This window comes from Equus asinus, chromosome 29 (genome assembly GCF_041296235.1).
Source record: "Equus asinus isolate D_3611 breed Donkey chromosome 29, EquAss-T2T_v2, whole genome shotgun sequence".
Taxonomy (NCBI): Eukaryota; Metazoa; Chordata; class Mammalia; order Perissodactyla; family Equidae; genus Equus; species Equus asinus.
In genome coordinates, this window is record NC_091818.1 from 26,900,098 (window position 1) to 26,918,994 (window position 18,897).

At 36.9% G+C, this 18,897-nt stretch overlaps 1 protein-coding gene across 22 annotated transcripts in view; it reads right to left on the bottom strand.

Annotated features, from left to right (window-relative positions):
• Positions 1-18,897, bottom strand: part of MLLT10 (MLLT10 histone lysine methyltransferase DOT1L cofactor) — a 258,500-nt gene that overhangs the window by 40,908 nt on the left and 198,695 nt on the right. For 16 of the 22 annotated variants that reach the window (XR_011499305.1, XM_070501151.1, XM_070501159.1 and 13 more), the window contains one exon: positions 8,738-8,785. The exons of the other annotated variants lie outside the window; for them this stretch is intronic. Coding sequence is in view for 15 of the 16 variants with exons in the window: in XM_070501151.1 (XP_070357252.1) it covers positions 8,738-8,785 (48 nt within the window). In the remaining variant the exon portion in view is untranslated. The remainder of the gene's footprint in view (positions 1-8,737; positions 8,786-18,897) is intronic. 22 annotated transcript variants of the gene reach the window in all.

Below are 18,897 nucleotides of genomic sequence, written 5' to 3' on the forward strand. Positions count from 1 at the left end.
AGTATGGCACCCACAAGAGAGTCCACTGAGCTCACTGCTTCTCTTGCGACCCTGGGGTTAGAGGGTGAGTCTTTCTCCTGGACCCGAACTTCCACCCTCTTTGTATTTGAGGCTCTCCAGGCTTTGTATCTACTTTACGGCTTCGTACTTTTGCTGGTTATGGTCTTGTTTGTCTCAGAGTACCCAGTGACACTTTGGCCTCACTCTCTGATTCAGGCTGTTCCTTTGAACTGCGCCAGCCGTTGGTCCAATTCCTTTCAGAACCGGACTGTTTGTACTGAAACTGGTGAGCCTTCAGTCCGACTTTCAGACTGTTCATTGAACCATGCCAGTCCAGCCTTCAGCCTGACTCCCTTGGGAGCAGACTGTCCCTTAAGAAGTGTGTTGATCAACCTTCAGTTTGATTCCCTTGGGAACCAGACTATTCTTTGAACTGTATTCTTCCTTGAAACTGTGTTGATTTGACCCTCGGTCCATCTTAATAAAATTGGACTCTTCTACTGGGACAGGCTAGTATCAAGCCTGCAGGCTATCTGAGCTGTTGAAGCTATTTGAGTTACAAGCTGTTTAAGCTGCTTCAAAATTATTCTTCTGCTCTAGAAAAAAAAACCTCTAAGAAATGGGAGCTCAGTTATCTAAATATTTTGAAGGTGCCCCTCCCACAGGGGCCCTGGCCAATTTTATGTTTGAAAACCAAGGTTATTCCTCATGCGCATTTCTAACTAAACGGACCGATTTAACCAAAACTAATTTAGAGTGTCAATGGCCATTATGAGGAACTTTTGAACTCCCCAAACTTACTTTTCTTAAAACCAATTGGACAACCATACCTCTGTAATTTTCCAAACTGAATGGAACACCTATTTTGATTGGTATTTTAAGGCTTCCAAACATTATCAGGAGTCTAAAACTGCCTCTTTGCAAAATAAAATTTTAAGATTAACTGAGGCAAACAAATGATTAAAGATAAAATGGCTTCTGAAGCCTCATGATCCTCTCCCTCCATCACCATCTTGCTCCTCTTCCTTGGTCTGTCTCAGGCTCCCTGCTATCTCCCTCCTTCTCTTCTCTACTGTCTACATCTCCTCTGTCCTCTCAGTTCCCCCATACGAACACTCTCGGCAAACTTCCCCTTCTCCCTGAATCTCTCCCCACTCCCTCTTGCTCTGAACCTATCAGAACCTGTCCCTTTAAAATTAAGCCTTCTGAAGACCCAGAGGCTAAACCCTTAACTTCTTATACTCTCTGGACTAAAGCTGAACTGAGAGCCATAGTCAAAAATTTTCCCAAACTGCAGATTCCCAGAGATTTGCTGAGGAATTTAATTAGTCATTCGAAATTATCTACATGGTTTCTCTGACTTATATCAGCTAGTTCAAATGCTTGTCAGTGATGGCCAGGTCCAGCATTGGATGAAAACTGCTCACTGGGAAAATTCCAAAAGGTCACTAGAATTACAAGCAGGAGATCAACCCGTTGACACGGTGTTATGATCGGGCTTCGACAATCACTAGATGACGTAATCAGGCAATTCCTAGGGCTTCCCCAAAACCTGTTTACTCGAACAAAATTCAGGCTGGTACCTGATGAACCTGTTTATGACTATTACAATTGACTTCAGATTGTTTTTAAAGAAAATTCTGGGCTTCCTTCAGATGCTGATTCCACCCCGGTAGCTTTTAACTATATGTTTATTAACAGGACCTTTCCCTTCTAGTAAAAAGGATCAGGATGAAATGGGAAACTATGTCCACCTCAGATTTAGTTAACCTGGCAAACCAACTCTCTCACACTCTAGATGAGTCACCTAAAAGAAAGGCTGCTAAAATTCTTAATCTTCAACTCCAGCAAACAAAGACCCCCTAAATGAAACCCAAAACCTCCGAATTTCCATTATTATTGTAAAGAGCCAGGACATTAGAAGAGAGACTTACAAATTTAAATGCTTTAAGCGCCTTCAGCCTAGATCCAGACAGGCCTCCTGGTGTCATAAACTTTCCAAAACCTCAAACTAAGTGCCAACTGCCAGGTTTTCTCGGGCTAGTTGGTTATTGCCAACATTGTGGAAAAGGAAGGGAACGCCCTTAGGGTACTCACCCCAAAACACAGGGACTTGCCACTGCCCTTTTGGTTAAGGCCACCATGAAAATCACTGTGGGATCCCCTTTAAGCATTTTTGTACCTCATGCAGTAGAAGCCCTCCTGAATTTTCATCACACTCAAGGTTCTTTCATCCAGCCACCTCACCTCCTATGGAATCCTTTGTTAACACCGCCTCACAACTCTTTTACATTGTACTAACCTTAACCCTGCTACTCTTCTTCCCTCCGTTACCAACGAAGTAAGTCCCTTAAGACTGCTTTACACTGACAGATCACCTCCTGACTCCTCGTGATGATGTGCAGGAAACTCCTTCAGGTAACCTCGACTTCTCATGGTTTACTGATGGTTCTTATTTAAAAGGTGACAATGACAAATGTTGTGCTGAGTATGCTATTGCAACTCCTTTTGATATTGTTGAGGCAGTACATTTAACTATGGCTACTTTGGCCCAACAGGCTGAATTATATGCTCTTATATGGGCTTGCACTTTAGCCAAGGACAAAGCTGCCAATATTTATACTGATAGTAGATATGCTTTCAGAGTGGCTCATGATGTTGGAACATTGTGGAAACAACATGGCTTCCTTACTTGCAGCAGAAATAAAATTTCAAATGGCCCCTATGTTCAGGAATTATTGGATACTATACTTTTACCTGCTGCTTTAGCTATTAATAAGATCCCGGGGCATTCTAGACTTGACTCTCTGGAAGCTAAAGGAAATCACCTTACTGGTATTTACGCAAGAAATGTAGCCCTTAAAGGAACCAACAACAGCCAAACCTCTGGCCTGGTCCAAAGGGATAGTTCCCTAAATGGTAACTCAGAAAAACTGACTAGAGAAGCCCAACAATTGGCTTCAGAAAAGGAAAATACAAGATTGGAACTTCAATAATTGTTGGTTTGATAAAAACACAAAGCTCTGGTTCGGACCAAATAACAACCCAGTCTTAGAAGAGACTCTAAAATTTCCACTCCTAACACTGTACACGCATTAAACCACTGGCCTACCGACAAAATGATAGCATTCATGAATCAATATTGGTGGGAAAACATTAACAAGGCCTACTTCACTTGTCCCACTTGTTCAAAATACAATCCAGGCAAGCCTGTTGATACTGCTCCTGAACATTTTAAACTACCTAAAGGGCCATTCGAGATTTGGCAAATGGATTTCATACAACTTTCCATCTCATGGATATAAATATGCTTTAGTTATGGTTTCCATGCTTTTTCACTGGATTGAAGCCTTTCCTTGCAGACAGGCTAATGCCTCTTCTGTTGCTAAGGTCCTTTTGGAAAGGACTGTCCCTACCTGGGGAACTCTGCTTAAGCTTCACAGTAATCAAGAACTCATTTTACTGGTCAGGTACAACAAGTCTGCAGTGTTTGGCCCACTTTATAACACTTTCACTGTGCTTACCACCCTCAATCCTTTGGTTTAGTTGAACACACTAATGGCATTATTAAGAGCCAAGTGGCAAAATTTGTAGAGACCCTCCAAATACCTTGGCCAAAAGCACTGCCCTTGGTCCTTTTAAATCTCAGATCCACCCTCTTTGGAACTCATAAACTCTCACCCTTTGAGATATTCACAGGATGCCTGATGCACTTGGCTCCTGCCTCTTTTGACCCACAGCTGATAAAAAGAGATATACTCCAATATTGCCGAGGCCTAATTACTTCTATTAAAAATAACCTTGTTTTGATAGAGCAATCTTTTCATAGTGCACTTCAGGGAGACAAAGACCTTAAACATCACACTTTGCAGCCTGGAGATTTCGTCTAGAAAATCTCTTTCATCCTAGAAAAGACACCTCCAGAAGGAGTCCCTTCAGCCTCACTGGAAAGGCCCATATCAGCGTCTATTAACTAACCCTTGTGCTGCAAAACTCCAGAGAATAGACCCATGCATTCACGTGACACACCTAAAGAAAGCACCAAACCCGGACTGGACCTGCACACCATCTGGTGACTTGAAAGTAAAGATTTCCCAGAATTGCAGCAGATGATGTCTGAGGAGAGAGGTTTCCCAAGATGTCTAGACCAGGCCTGTCGGAAGTTCATCTTCCAAACCTTTGATGACATATGCTTCAGATGATCTCCCATGCATATGATCTTGGTAATATAAGGACTTTAGGAAATAAAAATGCCCAAGAGTTCTCCCTGCTACTCCTCCTGTTACTCAAATGTGGCCTCAATAGGTTTCCAATCTGTACATTTTACCTCCAACACGACACTGAGGAAAAGTCCTTCCTGGGATCAAGGGACAAAAAGCTGCTGAAACCAGAAAAACCTGACTCTTGATCAACAATGCTTTCAGAGAAAAGATCTTGATCACAAGGGGTGAATGTCAAATTAATAAACAGAAACCTCATTAAATTGGAGTCAGGAGGCCAAAAGGCAGTGTTATCATGCCCTTTGTTGACAACAGATGCAAGAAGAAAAAGGAAAGACTTCCTCTTTTTGACTGGCAAGAAGCTCAGCCAATGACAGACTGTCACAATTCAGCCAATAACAAGCCACTACACATCAAACTCTCAATTCCCCCAATGGATTCTTTGTTTACAATAGCCCTCCCAACTCTCTCTCTTCTCTATAAAAGACTTTCTCCTCCCTTGCTGCTGGAGGACTTGCACATGGCTTGCCAGAGTTGCAGACTCCAAATTGCATTTCTTTGTTCATTCCTAATAAACCCATTTTTGCTGAAGAAAAAACTGGCTATTTGCAAGTCAACAGCTTCTTAAATATCACTTGATAATTAAATTCAGGAGATGCTACAAGAAATATGAGTGTAATTTTTACATTCACAGTATTCCTATTTTTTGCTATGATAAATGTCTCTGTAAGTCTAGCCTTTTCATATGCTGTCCCATTTTCTTAGGACAGAAATCACTTCTATTTAGTCCTTTTAGATCTCTCCCTAAAAAGCACTTCATATTAACAGTCCATGTTTTAGTTCTGTCTTTGATATTTTAAAATTTCTCTATAATGTGTCCAGATGAGGATTTCCCTTCACTCTTTTTTTCTTTGGCAGCCTATGGGCAGTTTCAATCTAAGATCTCTCATTTTTTTAAGATTTTATTTTTTTCCTTTTTCTCCCCAAAGCCCCCTGATACACAGTTGTGTATTCTTTGTTGTGGGTCCTTCTAGTTGTGGTATGTGGGATGCCGCCTCAGCATGGCTTGATGAGTGGTGCCATGTCCGTGCCCAGGACTCGAACCAACAAAACACTGGGCCGCCTGCAGTGGAGCGCGTGAACTCAACCACTCCCACTCGGCCACAGGGCCAGACCCTCTCTCATCTTTTCTTAAGGAAGTTTACCTCCATTATTTCTTCAGATGATTTCCTCCTCTCCATTTTTCTCTCTCTCCCTTTCTGGGGTTTGAGTATCTGGATTCTACTTCTATCCCTCGTATTATGTAGATTTTTTTAATATACATACATATAGAGTCTTGGTCCTCCCCTTCTTTCTAGAGATTTCCTTAATCTGATCTACTCATTAATTTGTTCCTTAGCTGTATTCATTGTGTTCTTTATCCCATTTACTGCGTTCTTCACTTCGACTATTACAGTTGCCCACATCTAAAATTTCTACTTGTGTCTTTTTAATATTTTCTTTTTTTCAAATTATTATCATCTTCCCTCATGTCTTTTATATGTTTATTACATTGATTTGTTTTCTCTCCATAGTTCCTTTAGGACTGATCTGGGTAGAAAATCAGATTTTCTATTACTGCCAACATGGATTAAAGATTTTTGGTCTCCTAAATCTTGACACACCCAGAAACAACTTTCAATATAAGCTTCCTAATACACTTTTTGAATGAAAATATTATTTGCTCCTAATATTACAAGCATGATGGAGAAAAGTCTGAGGAGTATAATTCTAAACACCTAGATATTTATTATATAAATATATTATTCTGTCAGGAATAGAGGCATACATATATCCAGAGATTCTGAAATAAAATGACCCTCTGAATGTAAAACAAATAATATCAGCCATCTATAGAAATAGCTCACCATAAAACATGGTCTATAACTCCAGGTTTAATCAAGATGATTGGGACATAGTTTCTGCAAACACATGACTAGAAATTAATGTGAAAGGAATCTGCAAAGCAGTTAACTGCATTATACAGAGAGAAAAAGAATGTTATCATGATGGTGATAACCTTTAAACATGTTCTAACTAACTTTCTTTATTCTGATGTCAGAGTCACTACGCAAGCAACTTCCCAATTATAATTCGTCTTCCCAAGATTACTTTAAGGAAGAATTAGACAAGAATATTCGGCACTCCTGACAGTTACGTTTTTATCATAAATGATTAAATAACATTCTTCTCTACCTTTATTTCTGAGATAGTGGCTTGAGTCAGCCCACCTGATCAACTCTAGGTATACTGACAAAACCAAAAGGAGGCTAATTTATAATCTGTGAAAGAGATGATAAAGATCTGATCCAACTCATAGCCATGAAGAAGATGGATTTTGAAAATAATAAAGAAATTAGAAATAAAATTCATGTCTGAGAAGCTTCAAATTAATTAGAAAAAAATATTTAGAAGGTACTACTGGGTGACTGAGTCAGTTCTGCCTAGAGTAGGCAGAGAATAGGATGAGAGACAGATAGATACAGTCTTGACAAAGAATACAAGAGGAGAGGAGATAACTTCTCAAGAGACACTGAGAATTACAAACGAAAACTGTAGCTCAGAAGCATAATCTTTACATATGTAGATGTCATTATTATTCTTATGTAATCATTAAACATTATTCTGAAGTACACTACAAAGAAAACACTTTTGTAAACACATTCAAGTCATTACTCATAACCCAAAGTAGTAATAATTTCTTTTGGGGGGAATTGTATTTTTAATATGTCCACTAATTGAAACATTCATTAATCCAAAATTATGAAGATTTTTAAAACAATTGTTTGTTTTGTTTTATACTGAATGTTTCCACAGCTATCCCTCTGTCTTCCTTCAAGTTGAATTTTTCTACTTGTTCATTTGATCTCTTCCCATCTGTCCAGATTCTTTGGTCCATCAAATATTCCTCTCTTGCATCTTAATACTTTACCTTTCTAGAATCTTCCTTTCCACCTATTAAGACTTTCCTACCTTAAAATAAACCTGATCGAAGCTCTTTCTTTGTCTTCTCTATCAATATTTCTCAGCCAGGACCAATCTCAGAGTTTCAGTTATTTTTTCCTATATGGTATAGACGATTTCTAATTCTCCTCCATTCCTAAACTCTAATCTCATCCACTCATTTGCATGCTAAACATCTCAACCTAAATATCTTGTTGGTAAATGAATATCCATCCACCCCCAGCTACTGCCATTCAATTCATTGACAATTACTACCAGTTCTTCTTGGGTAATTTATGTCCCATCAGTCTGACTTCCATTATCTTCATTCGGGCCCTCAATACATTTGGCTAGATTATCACAAAAATCTAATTGGTTTCTCTGTTTCAGCATTACCTCCTTTCAATCTTCTTACATGCTACAGCCAGATGAACCTTTTTAAAGAACAGGTTTTATCTTTTCTCCCAATTCAAACACCAACTACTTTCAACTCGCTGGCCTAATATCTAAGGCTGTTATTTTTCATATATTTCATATCAAATATCAATATCACCATCACTTTACACAGCCTGTGTATTCTCATTTGCGTGCCACTGCTTGTGCTATTTGTATTCCTGGGACTGGGAGTCTAGCCCTGATCCCTATCTCCAAACAGCTAAACTCTACACCTTCTTTAAGCATCAGGTAAAATGTTACATTCTCTGGACATCTCATTCCCTCAGCTGAAAGCAATTTTCCCTGACCTTGAACTCTTACTGTACTGTAGATCACTAAATAAGTTATAACTATGTATCTTGAAATTGTTATTTATATACATATTTCTCTTCCTTTTAGATTTTATGTTCCCTAAAGGCACCATCCATTTGCAATATATACACATATTTCCCCAAAGCAACTAACCAGGATCTTAGATACAGAAAGAAGTCAATATATACTTGTCAGATAAAAAAAAGCTAAGACACTCCTGAGAAGGAAAGTTCCATATTGCAGATACTTATGGCCTGCAAGATTAATTTTATTAATATGTGAAACTGAGGTTTTAGGAGAGCAAAAGGGGTGGAGTAGATGCATACATTAGTTGGTTAAGAGTAGTGGATTCAGAATATACATGCTCACTCTCAGCTGGCCCTGGAGTATTTGAGGGGTACATTGTAGAACTAAGAGAATTATTATACATCACAGAATATGATCTCAGATTCTTATTTCCCTCAGTGAGAAAGAAGGTTCACAGATGTACAAAATGGTCTTAAAAGACCTAGGCATCTAGACCCTGACAAGTAAGTAGTTTTAGGAATCCTAAAACCCATCCTACCATGACTTAAGCAATATGACAAATCAAAACAAGTACAACAATAAGAACACAATAACATAGTTTATCCCACTAACCATTCAAGATTATGGACAATTCCTTTCAGTTATCATTTTTGTGACACAGATCTCTAATAACGCTTTATATGGGAAGGTTTCCAAGCATATTAGTGATTAATTTAACACTGTTACCTTTAGAACCATGCTTGAATTCAGTACATACATACCTATGAATTTAAGTTCCTGCTTTGTTAGTGTAGAATTGTCATCTCTGTCTAAAGAAAAGACAAACTTTAATTTTGAATTCTTAATAACCAGTTCCTAAAAACTACCATGATAAACGAGTTGAGGAACTTAAGACATTATGGAGGAAGAAAAAATCAGTAGGGTTAAAGTCCAAATAAAACTATGGAAATTTTAAAAGTCATCATAAATTTATTTCTTTTCACTAAAATAAAAAGCAGCAGCACTCTAAATAAAGGAATTATCAATGACATTACCATTTAATTAATTTAAAAGCAATTTTTATAAATTCATTTCCATTTACACTAATTCTTCCACTCAATAGGAACTTTCCAGGTTCTGTCTCTCTTGCAGTTTCAATGAGACACTTACAAACTCATTTTGCTTTGTAGTAGTTAACATGCATACTCAAAATTGCTTTTTCTCCCCTGTGGCTGACTCACCAACCAAATGCTAACGTTCTTCTTCTGTGCTTTCACTTAAGAGTCTTTGAAGCCTATCTTCCAGGAACTTACAGTGATCCAAGAGACAAAGCAGCTTAGATGCTTTGAAATGGAAAAAACTCTGCCTTATCTACAGTTATGTGTCTTATACTACTTGGCAAGGCTGTACAGTATTAGTCAAATTCCTTCTCACACGGGAATGAACACCAGAACAAACAGCAGCATTTGCTGTATCCTAGGATGTAACAATTTACTGTCTAAAACTAAAGAACACATCAAGTAATCAGGTAAGAAGAAAAAAAATCTATGCTGATTAAAAGAAATTAGACCTAGAATAACCTAGATCGCTGTTTACAGCACCAACTCCTCCCATCAGTAGTATCTCTTTACATGTAGTCAATCTCCAATGATTAGCAGGGAGACTGTGGAACTGTTATGCCTGAGAATTACTCATCTCTGTTCTTAGAGCATTACCTTCTTAACACTTTCCTGAAATGAAATGGGGACACATGTGAAGAACAAGATCTGGTTTCCTAGGAAGCTACTCTGACAAACGAAAGTAGGATCCTATTCTTGAAGGAGAATTTTCATCCCTAAAATCAACTGGCATTCATACTTACTCTCAATCCTATAGCAGATTATCTATGAATAATTGGTTGACATTACTTTGCCTCCGCCATCAAATGAGATTTGTTTAATGAGCGTGGTCGTGACAAAGTATAAGCACCATAATTAAAGGGAATTTAAAAGCATAGTAAATGGGGCACAGAAATCAATTAGCAACATACTGCTGTGAAAATAGATCTAAGCTCTTTAACTACTTTAATCTACTATTTCAAAATTATATTAAAAGTGAGAATTGCCAAGACAAACAAATGCAGCAACTTCATTACTACAGCAAAGAATCAAGTTACTACTCTGACAGAAAAAAGATTGCTTAATGCAAAGTTTAATTCCCGAAGAAAATGAACGTATTACCAAGAATACTTGAAACCTATTCAAGGACTGCGTACCAACTGACAACAGTTTATTCATTCAACATTTATGGAGAGTCTATTAGATGATGAGCTAAATACTGATGAAACTGGGGCTGGCCCAGTGGTGCAGCAGTTAAGTGCACACGTTCTGCTTTGGCGGCCCGGGGTTTGCCGGTTCAGATCCTGGGTGTGGACATGGCACCAATTGGCACGCCATGCTGTGGTAGGCGTCCCAGGTATAAAGTAGAGGAAGATGGGCATGGATGTTAGCTCAGGGGCAGTCATCCTCAAAAAAAATAAATACTGATGAAATAAAGATGAATAAAACCCAAACCCTACCCTAAATGAGTTTATAGTCTAGTGAGGAAGAATAACTTGTAAATAAATTATTAAACAACCTAGAAAGCACTAGAACAAAATCATACCTGAAATAGGACTATGAAAACCAGGCTGATGATATGCTAGTTGTCAAATGGACTATGAAATTAAACCGTAATCCTTGTAAACATATTATTTGTTTTATCATTATTATAAGAATTTTAAATATACCTACTAAATGAAACAGAGAAGTTACACTTACAGTTTAGTAATATCATGAAATCTAAATTTTCTTAGTCAAGTTAGCTCGTTTCAAGGTACCACTAGAAAACCAAATAGTATGAAACGCAACACACTTCATGGCCATCTAAGTTTACACCCCCTATATTGTTCTTTAAAATATTCAAATGCCGTTCCAGATTACCTTAAATTTTCCAAAATTTACTAAAAGAATTTCACATTTTATCTTCTTACCTGTTCTGTTTTCTTTTTCCTTTGTTGGGACAATAATTTTAATGTTATTTCTTCAACTCTTAAGTTTCCTAAATTTCCCTGGTCACATAAAATTCATCCCACTGGCCCTAATTTGTTTTGTCAGATTGGTGAAGTGTTTTCCTAAAATTATTTTTCTTTGTATTGATGATATTCTTATTTCCTTATTGGAAAACACCAATTTCAAAGTTTATGCAATATTCTACACACACCCACAAGAACAACTACCATTAAGTCCAAAGATCCTCTCAGAAAAACATCAAACTGAGATGTATACTTAAAACTCAGCATCTATGACTATTAACACACAATAAGTTCTTGGTCCTTATACTTTTATTAGTTTTTCAAAATAAGTCTCAATGAAATAATGAATTTTAATTTTATAAAGTCCTAAAGAAGAAAACACTTTGAAACAGATCAGATGCTCTAGAGTAAATAATTAAAATAATCCAGGCTTTAACTCTCAACTGTCAATTGGAAGAGATCTTTTTTTAAAAGTTTCGCAAATGTAAGACAAGTATGACTAAGCTATAGATCACAGAAGCAAAAACAATTGTCTGGAGGAGCAGTAGAGATAGAGTGAAGAAACTATGAGAACACCCATACACGAACCCAGGAATATTTTTTAAAAAGAGAGAGAATAATTCTATCAAAAGATGTCAGAAAAAACTTTGCAGGAGATAAAACTACAGTTAGTTTTAAATTCTATTTTTCACTAGATAAAGAAAGAAGGAAGGTCACACCAGCAGACATAACCAAAGTCTAAATCATTGATTCCGCAGAGAATACGTATACCAGGGAACTACAAGTAGATTATACTGATGCAGCATAAAGTTGGAGAGGAGAAGAGATGAGACTGAAGAGTCAGCTAAGTGCCAGATTATGAAAAACTGCCTATGTCATCCTAAGGAACATGAATTTTATCCCATAAATACCAGAAAATTCTTAAAAGATTTAAGTAAGACAGTGACATGTCTGATTTGCACTTTTAAACAGACCAGTGATTCTAGCAGCACCTAGAGAAGGAAGTGGATAATGGAATAAAGGTTAGGAGGTTGCTTGAAAGAGTTCATGTGACAAGTCACGTAGGATCACTCAAGCGGTGGCAGGGGAAACACAAAGGAAAGACAAGTTAATGTGATGAATAATAGGAAAAACCTTTAAAAAACATATGATGACCAAGAAAAGGAGAGGGAAGAGTTTAGTTTAACTCCCTAACATAACTGGTTCAGGTGGTTAAGATCATACAGAGATAAGGAACAAAAGAGAAGAAGCAGGCTTAGAGTGGGAATATATAAGAACTGAGGTTATTAGGTTGTTGGAAGTGAGTCTTGAATTCAAAGGAAAGTTCTACACTGGAGGCATGGATTTTGGAACCTAATGAGTAAAGATGATAGTTAAAGCTGTAGGCGTGTACAAGATATTTTCCAAGGGAATATACATGGGAGGAGAAGTAAAAAAGTAGAGAAGAGGATACTGGAATAAAATAAGTAAGGAGTACTCAAAGAAATCATAAAAGATGCTGACATACTCTCAGAAATTTATAGCTGTAAAAGCCTACCTTCAAAGAAAAAGATCTAAAAACAATAATCTAACCTTCCAAGAGCAACGTAAACCCAAAGCAAGCACAAGGAAGGAAATAATAAACAGAGTAGAAATATAATAAAGGAACAGGGAAACTATAAAGAAAATAAATGAAATGAAAAGTTGGTTTAAAAGATGAACAAAATTGACAAATCCTCAGCTAGACTGACAAAGAAAAAAGGAGAGAAGACTCAAATTATTAAAATCAGGAATGAAAGGGGACAGTACTACCCACCTTATCAAAATAAATTATCAAGAGAATACAGTGAATAATTGTATACCAACAAATTAAGAAATGCAGATGAAATGGGCAAATTCTTAGAAACAAACTACAAAAACCGACTCAAGAAGATATAGATATTTCTTCAAAGAAGATATGCAAATGGCCCATAAAAACATCAAAAGATGCTAATGTGGTCAGTTAGTAGAAAAACGTAAATCAAAACCACAGTGAGATACCACTTCACGCCTAGATGGCTATGATTTAAAAAAAACAGAAAATAAAAGTCTTGCTGAGGATGTGGGGAAAGTAGAACCCTCATATGTTGCTAATGGAAACGTAAAATATTACAGCTACTGTGAAAAACAGTTTGGCAGTTCTTCAAAAAGCTGAATATAGAGTTACCATATGACCCAGCAAGTCTACTCCTAAATATATACCCAAGACAAATAAAGTATGTTCACAAAAAAACTTGTACATGAATGTTCATAGCAGCAATATTCATACTAGCCAAGAAATGGAAACAACCTAAATGTCCATCAACTGATGAATGGATAAACAAAACGTGGTATATCCATTCGATGAATATTACTCAGCCTTAAAAAAGAATGAAGGACTCATACATGCTACAACATGGATAAACCTTAGGCTTAAACATGGAAAACATCATGCTAAGTAAAAGAAACCAGACACAAAAGGCCACCTATTGTATGACTCCCTCTATATGAAATGTCCAAAATAGGCAAATCCATAGAGACAGAAAGTAGATTAGTGATTGCCAGGGTTAGGGGGTTGCAGGGGGCGGGGCGGGTGGTGGATTGGGATGTATATGATTTCTTTTTGGGTTGATGACAATGTTCTGGAATTAGATAATGGTGACAGTTGCAGAACACTGTGAATATATTAAAAACCTCTGAATTGTACACTTTTAAATGGTTAAAACGGTAACTATGTGAATTTTATCTCATTAAAAAATTTGGGCAAAAAAGCAATAATGAGATACTGGAGAACAAGAACCATTTACTCTGGAAAAGAAATAAAATGGGATAATGGAGTGTAGTTTTACACATGAATACATGCATGCATGCAAAACAGTTACAGTAACGGAATGATAAAATTTAGGATAGTAGTTACCCTTTGGGGAATGCAATAGTGAAGAGCACGCACTAGATTCAACAGTGCTAGTAATGTTCTATTTCTCCTATTTGGTGGTAGGTTCCTGAGTGCTTGTTTTATTGGTGTGTGCTATATAACTTATACATACTGCTTTTAATATATCAAATATTTCATATAAAATTTGGAAAAGGATCTATGAAAATATGGCAAAATATTAACAGGTGTTAAATCTGTAATGAATTCATGATGTCTGTATTAGTCTCTGTACTCTTCTATAAATCTGAAATATTTTATAACTTAAAAACAAGGAAGAGGAGAATGTTGTAGTGGAATACAAAAAGCTTCAAAACGGAGCAGCCAAGAATTTCTCTGCAACGAAATCATGTAAGATGAAACCCTGCTGACCAGAATTAGTCATTAGTAATTTAAGGCAGAAAAGTTAACAAAAAAGGTGCTAAAGCCAAAATTATTCAATAAATGCATGTGCTAAAAAAAACCTAAACCCTGGAAATGATTTAACTAATTCCTTCTAGAAGTAAGGCAGTTAGAAAGATTGTGAGCAGATATTGTAGGCAGAATAGTGCTGCTGCCTCTACCACCCCAAAAGATGGCCATGCCTTAATGCCCAGAACCTGTGAATACGTTATGTTAAATGGCACAAGGGACTACACAAATGAGTTTAAATTATGGACCTTGAGACGGAGAGATTATCCTGGACTGACTGGGTGGGCCCAATCTAATCATCAGAGTCCTCACAAACTTTGATCTGAGAACCAGTCAGATGAGAGCATGAGAGGGACTCCACCCAACACTGCTGACTTTCAAGATGGAGGATGGGGGCCAGAAGGCAAGGAAAGTGGGCAGCCTCTAGAAGCTGGAAACAGTAAAGAAACAGATTCTCCCCTAGAGCCTCGAAAAAGGAACAAACCCTGCCAACATCTTGATTTTAATCCAGTGAGGTCCATGTCAGACTTCTAACCCATATTGCTTTAAATTTGTGATAATGTTTTACAGCAACCATAGGAAACAAATATAGGAGAACAAGACGAACTATAAATTCTTCTTTTTCCTTTCTCCCCCAGTGACAAGTCTCAAGCTTTTTACTGTTTTATGCTCAATATAATGAAGAAGAAAAAATTTAAAAGCTAACATTGACACCTCACACCCATTAGGATAGTTACTATCAAAACAACACAACAAAAAACAGTAAGTGTTGACAAGGATGTGGAGAACTTGGAGCCCTTGTACACTGTTGGTGGGAATGCAAAATGGTGCATCCACTCCAGAAAATAGTATGGTATTTCCTCAAAAATTAAAAACAGAAATACAATATGATGCAGCAATTGCACTTTAGCGGTAAAATGGAGATTCGAACAGATATTGGCACATCCGTGTTCAAAGCAGCTTGTTCACAACAGCCAAAAAGTGGAAACAACTCAAGCGTCTCTCAAGAGAAAAATGGATAAACAAAATGATATATACATACAATGGAGTATTAGCCTTAAACAGGAGGGAAATTCTGACACATGCTGTAACATGATGAACCTTGAGAACATTATGCTAAGCAAAATAAGCCAGTCACAAAAAGACAAATACTATATGGTTCTACTCATATAAGGTATCTAGAGTAGTCAAATTCACACAAACAGAAAGTAGAAAGTTGGTTGCCAGAGGCTGGGGGAAGGGAAAATGGGGAGTTACTGTTGATTACAGAGTTTCAGCTTTGTAAGATGAAAAAATTCTGGAGACTGGTTGTACAATAATGTGAATGTATTTAACACTACTGAACTATACCTTTAAAAATGGGTAAAATGGGGGCAGGCCCCATGGCCTTGTGGTTCAGTTCAGTGTACTCTGCTTTAGTGGCCTGGGGTTCAGATCCCGGGAATGGGCCTACACCACTCATCGGCAGCCATGCTGAGCAGTGACCCAAATACAAAATACAGGAAGATTGGCATGGATGTTAGCTCTGGGAGAATCTTCCTCAAGCAAAGAAAGGAAGATTGGCAACAGATGTTAGCTCAGGGCAAATCTTCCTCAAGAAAAAAAAAAAGGTTAAAATGGTAAATTTTATATGATGTGAATTTTACAACAATTTTTAAGAAAAGCTAACATTTGGGGGAAAAAAGAGAAAATACAAATATATGAATTTTTCCAACTAAGTCCAAGCAACTCTCCCTCAACCCTCCACAGGCTAAATATCACTTCACTAGGGCCAATCCTATACTTGTCTTTGCAATTAAAAACATAAATCCAGAGAAATTAGGCAAGAAAAACAAATAAGAGGCATCCAAATTGGGAAGGAAGAAGTAAAACTGTCACTATTTGCAGATGACATGATATTATCTACAGAAAACCCTAACAACTCCACCAAAACACTGTTAGACTAATAAATTCAGTACAATTGAAGGATACAAAATCAATATAAAAAATCTGCTGTATTTCTATACACTAATAACAAACTATGAGGAAGAGAAATTAAGAACACAATTTCATTTACAACTACATCAAAAAGAATAAAATACCTAGGAATAAACTTAACCAAGGAGGTGAAAGATCTATACAATGGAAACTACAAGACATTATTGAAAGAAATCAAAGATATAAAGAAATAGAAAGATATTCCATGCTCATGGATTGGAAGAATAAACATAGTTAAAATGTCCATATTACCTAAAGTGATCTACAGATTCAATGCAATTCCAATCAGAATCCCAATGACATTCTTCACAGAAATAGAACAAAGAATCCCAAAATTTATATGGAACAATAAAAAACCTCGAAAAGCGAAAGCAATCTTGAGAAAAAACAACAAAGCTGGAGGCATCACAAACCCTGACTTCAAAATATACTACAAAGCCACAGTAATCAAAACAGCATGGTACTGGCACAAAAAAAGACACACAGATCAATGGAACAGAACTGAAAGCCCACAAATAAAAACCACAAATCTCTGGACAGCTAATCTTCGACAAAGGAGCCAAGAACATACAATGGAGAGAGGAAAATCTCATCAATAAATGGTGTTGGGAAAACCGGACAGCCACATGCAAAAGAATGAAAGTAGACCACTACTTGCACCCTACACAAAAATTAACTCAAAATGGATTGAAGTCTTGAATGTAAGACCTGAAACCATAAAACTCCTAGAAAAAAATATAGGCAATACACTCTTTGACATGGGTCTTAGCAGCATCTTTTCAAATACTATGTCTACTAAGGCAAGGGAAACAAAAGACAAAATACACAAATGGGACTACATCAGACTAAAAAGCTTCTGCAAGGCAAAGGAAACCATCAACAAAATGAAAAGACAACCCACCAACCGGGAGAAAATAATTACAAATCATACATCTGACAAGGGGTTAATCTCCAAAATATACAAAGAACTCATACAACTCAAGAGCAAAAAAAAAACTGATCAAAAAATGGTCAGAGGATCTGAAAAAATATTTTGAAAAGACATACAGATGGCCAACAGGTACATGAACAGGTGCTCAAAGTCGCTAATCAGGGAAATGCAAATCAAAATGACGAGATATCACCTCACATCTGTTAGAATGACTATTACCAAAAAAGACAAAAATTAACAAGTGTTGGTGAGGATGTGGAGAAAAGGGAACCCTGTACATTCTTAGTGGGAATGTATATTGGCGCAGCCACTATAGAAAACAGCACAGAGGTTCCCCAACAAATTAAAAATAAAACTACCATATGATCCAGCAATTCCACTTCTGGGTATTTATCTGAAAAAAACAATATCACTAATTTGAAAAGATATATGCACCCCCATGTTCACTGCAGCACTATTTACAATAGCCAAGATATATAAACAACTTAAATGTTCATCAATGGATGAATGAAAAGAAAATGCATACATACACAAACACGTGCATGCTAAATAGAATATTATTCAGACTTTAAAAGAAACTAATCTTGCCATTTGCAACAACATGGATGGACCTTGAGGGCATTATGCTAAGTGACATGTTAGACAGAAAAAGACAAATACTATATGATCTCACTTACGTGTGAACCTTAAAAAAAAAACCACCCCAAGGTTATCATGAATATAGAGCACAAATCGATGGCTGCCTGAGGTGGGGATGGGGAGCATGAAATGAGTGAAGGGGGTCAAAAGGTACCAACTTCCAGCTATAAAATAACTGGTGAAAAAAAGAAAGAAAAAAATACACGAAGTTCATTACTTATTTTGTTTCTCTATACTATGTGACTAGAGTTCTCTCTCAAACACAATCTTGTAAAACCCAACATATTAAAGAAAATCTGTGTTCATTACATTAATCTCATGACACTGATTTCACTCGCCCATAGAAAGAAACAAAACGATTGTCCCACTAAATTAATACCACTCAGTACTTTGTCAGTTAATAACGGCAAAGGATTTATGTGGCAGTTCATTCACAACTGGTCTCCAAGATATCTACTTTCCTTTTTGCCCCAAATATAAAACCTTTCAGCATGCATCCAAATTCTAATATTCTAAAATTCAAGAGCAAGTCTAAATTTACCTATGCAAACTGAAAAAGATGTTAAACCTCCTCAGTTTTAATAGTCCCCTATCAAAGAATGGTAACATGTTCGGTTTATTCTCAAGAATGCTTCCAATCCCTTTTCCTCTACATACCTAATGTTCAAGAGTTCCCTGCTATCTGGAGTATTGATTATCTAAGACTCTGCAGTTCCAGATTACATAGGGAAGCAAGAGTTACAAATAAATGTACTCATTAATAAAATGACCACTGATAAAATGGGTTTCCCATCCCAACCACCCCTACTCTCAAATCAAAACGAGTATCTATGCGTGCTCATCATACCTATTAATCTCTTGCTGGCTGTAAATTTGTAAACATCTGACAATACAATCCAAACACAATACAAATCGACTGCAAATTAAACTACATTAGCAAAATATGCATGACTTCATAAAGTTAATGAAAATGTGTTGTAAAACTGCTTGGAATCATATAAAC